General features: G+C 44.0%; 1 protein-coding gene across 1 annotated transcript; it reads left to right on the top strand.

Moving 5' to 3' along the window:
- Positions 1 to 1,349: 1,349 nt before the first annotated feature.
- On the top strand, positions 1,350 to 2,151 carry LOC122747299 (sperm-associated antigen 4 protein-like). The gene is given in 3 exon segments (XM_043993407.1): positions 1,350 to 1,458; positions 1,461 to 1,837; positions 1,972 to 2,151. Coding segments are annotated over 3 exon segments (666 nt in total).
- The last annotated feature ends 403 nt before the right edge of the window (positions 2,152 to 2,554 follow it).

Raw genomic sequence — 2,554 nt, 5'->3', positions numbered from 1 at the left:
ATTATGGTAATCTCAGACTATTCCATACCCAGCAGGTATTATTTTGGAACAGGCAAATCTTTCAGACTTTCCAAATCACAGATTAATTTTTATCATTTCAAGGATTTAAAAAAAACATAAAACACATAAAGATTTTATTTCCTAATCTATTGTTCCTCCCTGCTCACAGAGGACACAAAGAAAAACAAGCAAACCCAATGGACACAGCTGATGAAGCCCACATGTGCAACATTTGCACCCATAGTTCCTCATCTTTCTACCAAGAGGAGGGAAGTGTGTTTCAACATTTGTCCTAAGCAAATAAATTCATTATAGGTGTAAGGGAGATGGTTATCTATTCTCACAGAACCCATTACAGTAATGACCCAACTCATTACAGATGGAATATATGGTATAATAACAGAATATATAATATGTAGATATCATGATATATGGTATATAAATATATTCACGTGATGTAAGTCAGATTTCTGGCAATCAAGAAGGACTACTGGCTCATTTATTGATTTACTCAGTTGATTTAAGTCGAAGATAAGGGATTTGGGTTTATGATAAATCTAAATAACAGTGAAGGGGTAGCCACCAGAAGGACACATTTATTTAGTCTGTAGTTTGTGCAATACAGCACAAGATTTAGATCTTGGAATTATTCTGTCTTTTCCCCCAAAAAAGGTATCCTAGTCCCCAATAGGGGACTCAGGCATTTTTCCAATGGCCTCTGGGACAACATGCATTCTCCTCCCCATGCCCCTCACTTTTTAGCTTTTACAAGGGGCAGTAAGCAAGGTGTGGTGTGGAGGCTAAGAGAACTGACCTCAAAGCCAAGAAGACTTGGGATTCTGGTTCTACTTCTAAGATACACAAACCCTGATCATCTACTTAAGCTTTCAGTGCTCTAGGTAACCTCTTAGTCTATAAATTGCAGAGATGGTTGTGACCAGCATTGGTAGAGACAGTTCTTTCTATTATGTGATCCTGGAAAATCTTCCTAGCAACTTAACATGTTGGAAATGTCTGACAGCTGGTGAGGGAGCAGCTCCCAGACACAGAGCCAGAGCCAGAGCTTCAGGGATAAGACAGCCACCTCTCCCATCTCTGTTGCCTCTGGAGCTTCCTGGGGCAGGAAACCTTTCTCATCCAGTTCCCAGCCTAGGTCCTTCTCCACTTTGGAGCCCTCATGTCCAGTCATGTGAGGCCTGAGTAATGGAGCCCTGTGCCCCTTCTTAGCCCTCCAAATCCTCAGGCCCTTTAGTCACTGAGCCCCTGAGCCTTGGAGCCCTGATTCCCTGAACCTGATCCTCTCTCTGCAGTGGTATAGGGTGCACTTCTGTATTTTGCCCCTGTCTGGGATGAGTGAATATCATGAGAAGGTCCACTCTCAGGGGCTGCAGCTGCAACAACTTCAGACTGAACTTGACAGACTCCACACGGATGTGTCTAGCATCCGAGCCACCAACAGAGAGGGGCTTCCATTGACCTAGACAAGACATCGCAGGACTATGAGGACAGGGACACAGCTTATTTTTGGAATCGGTTCAGCTTCTGGAATTATGCCAAGCCCCCCACAGTCATCCTGGAGCCCGATGTTTTCCCTGGGAACTGCTGGGCCTTCCAGGGTGCTAAGGGCCAGGTGGTCATCCGGCTGCCTGGCCAAGTTCAGCTAAGTGACATCACCCTGCAGCACCCACTCTCAAGCGTGGCCTACACTGGAGGTGCTAGCAGTGCTCCCCAGGATTTTGCTGTCTATGGCCTCCAGGGAGATGACAAGACTGAAATTCTCTTGGGAAAATTCACCTTTGAGATGGAAAAATCAGAGATTCAGACATTCCATCTGAAGGTGAGGAAAGAACTTCAGAGGACATTGGGAAATGGGCTGAAGACCATCCAGAAGGGCTGTCTCCCTGTCCCTTCAGCACTGACCAGTCCAGAATAAGGAGGGCCTGGGACTCTGGCCTCTGTCTTTCTCCTCAGAATGAGCCTCCCATGGCCTTCCCAAAGGTAAAGATAGAAATACTCAGCAACTGGGGACACCCATGTTTCACCTGCTTATACCATGTGTGGGCCCATGGGTTTCTGAGCCATGATATCCAGGGAGAAGATAGCAGGACTAAGGGTGAGAGAAAGGAGCAGCCTGCTACTACTCTTCATTAAATCACCTGCTACTTCAAAAAAAAAAAAAAAAAGGAAATGTCTGTGATTCACTTGTGGCTTGTAAAAGGAGTAATCTTATTGTTCCAAATGGCAGAATTAGGACTATTGGGTAGAAATAAGAAAACAATCATTTATTAAGTACCTATTGTGTGATAAGTGCTTTACAAATATAATCTCATTTGATCCTTAGAACAACCTTGGGAAGTAGGTAGAAGTTGTGGGGGAAGAAGATTTCACTTCAATGTAAGAAATAACTTGATGTTAGAAACAGGTAAACTGAGGCACAATTTCTGGTTTGGTGCAAAGAAGGAAGGCCATTTTATTTCAATCTTGCAAGATCTAACACAAAGTCCATCCCCATCCATGTTCACATTCTTCATGACACTTCTAAACATGTAGACCA

Source organism: Dromiciops gliroides, chromosome 3, assembly GCF_019393635.1.
Source record: "Dromiciops gliroides isolate mDroGli1 chromosome 3, mDroGli1.pri, whole genome shotgun sequence".
Classification (NCBI taxonomy): Eukaryota; Metazoa; Chordata; class Mammalia; order Microbiotheria; family Microbiotheriidae; genus Dromiciops; species Dromiciops gliroides.
The sequence above is the reverse complement of the archived record's forward strand: the minus strand, read 5'-3'. Positions and strand labels throughout refer to the sequence as shown.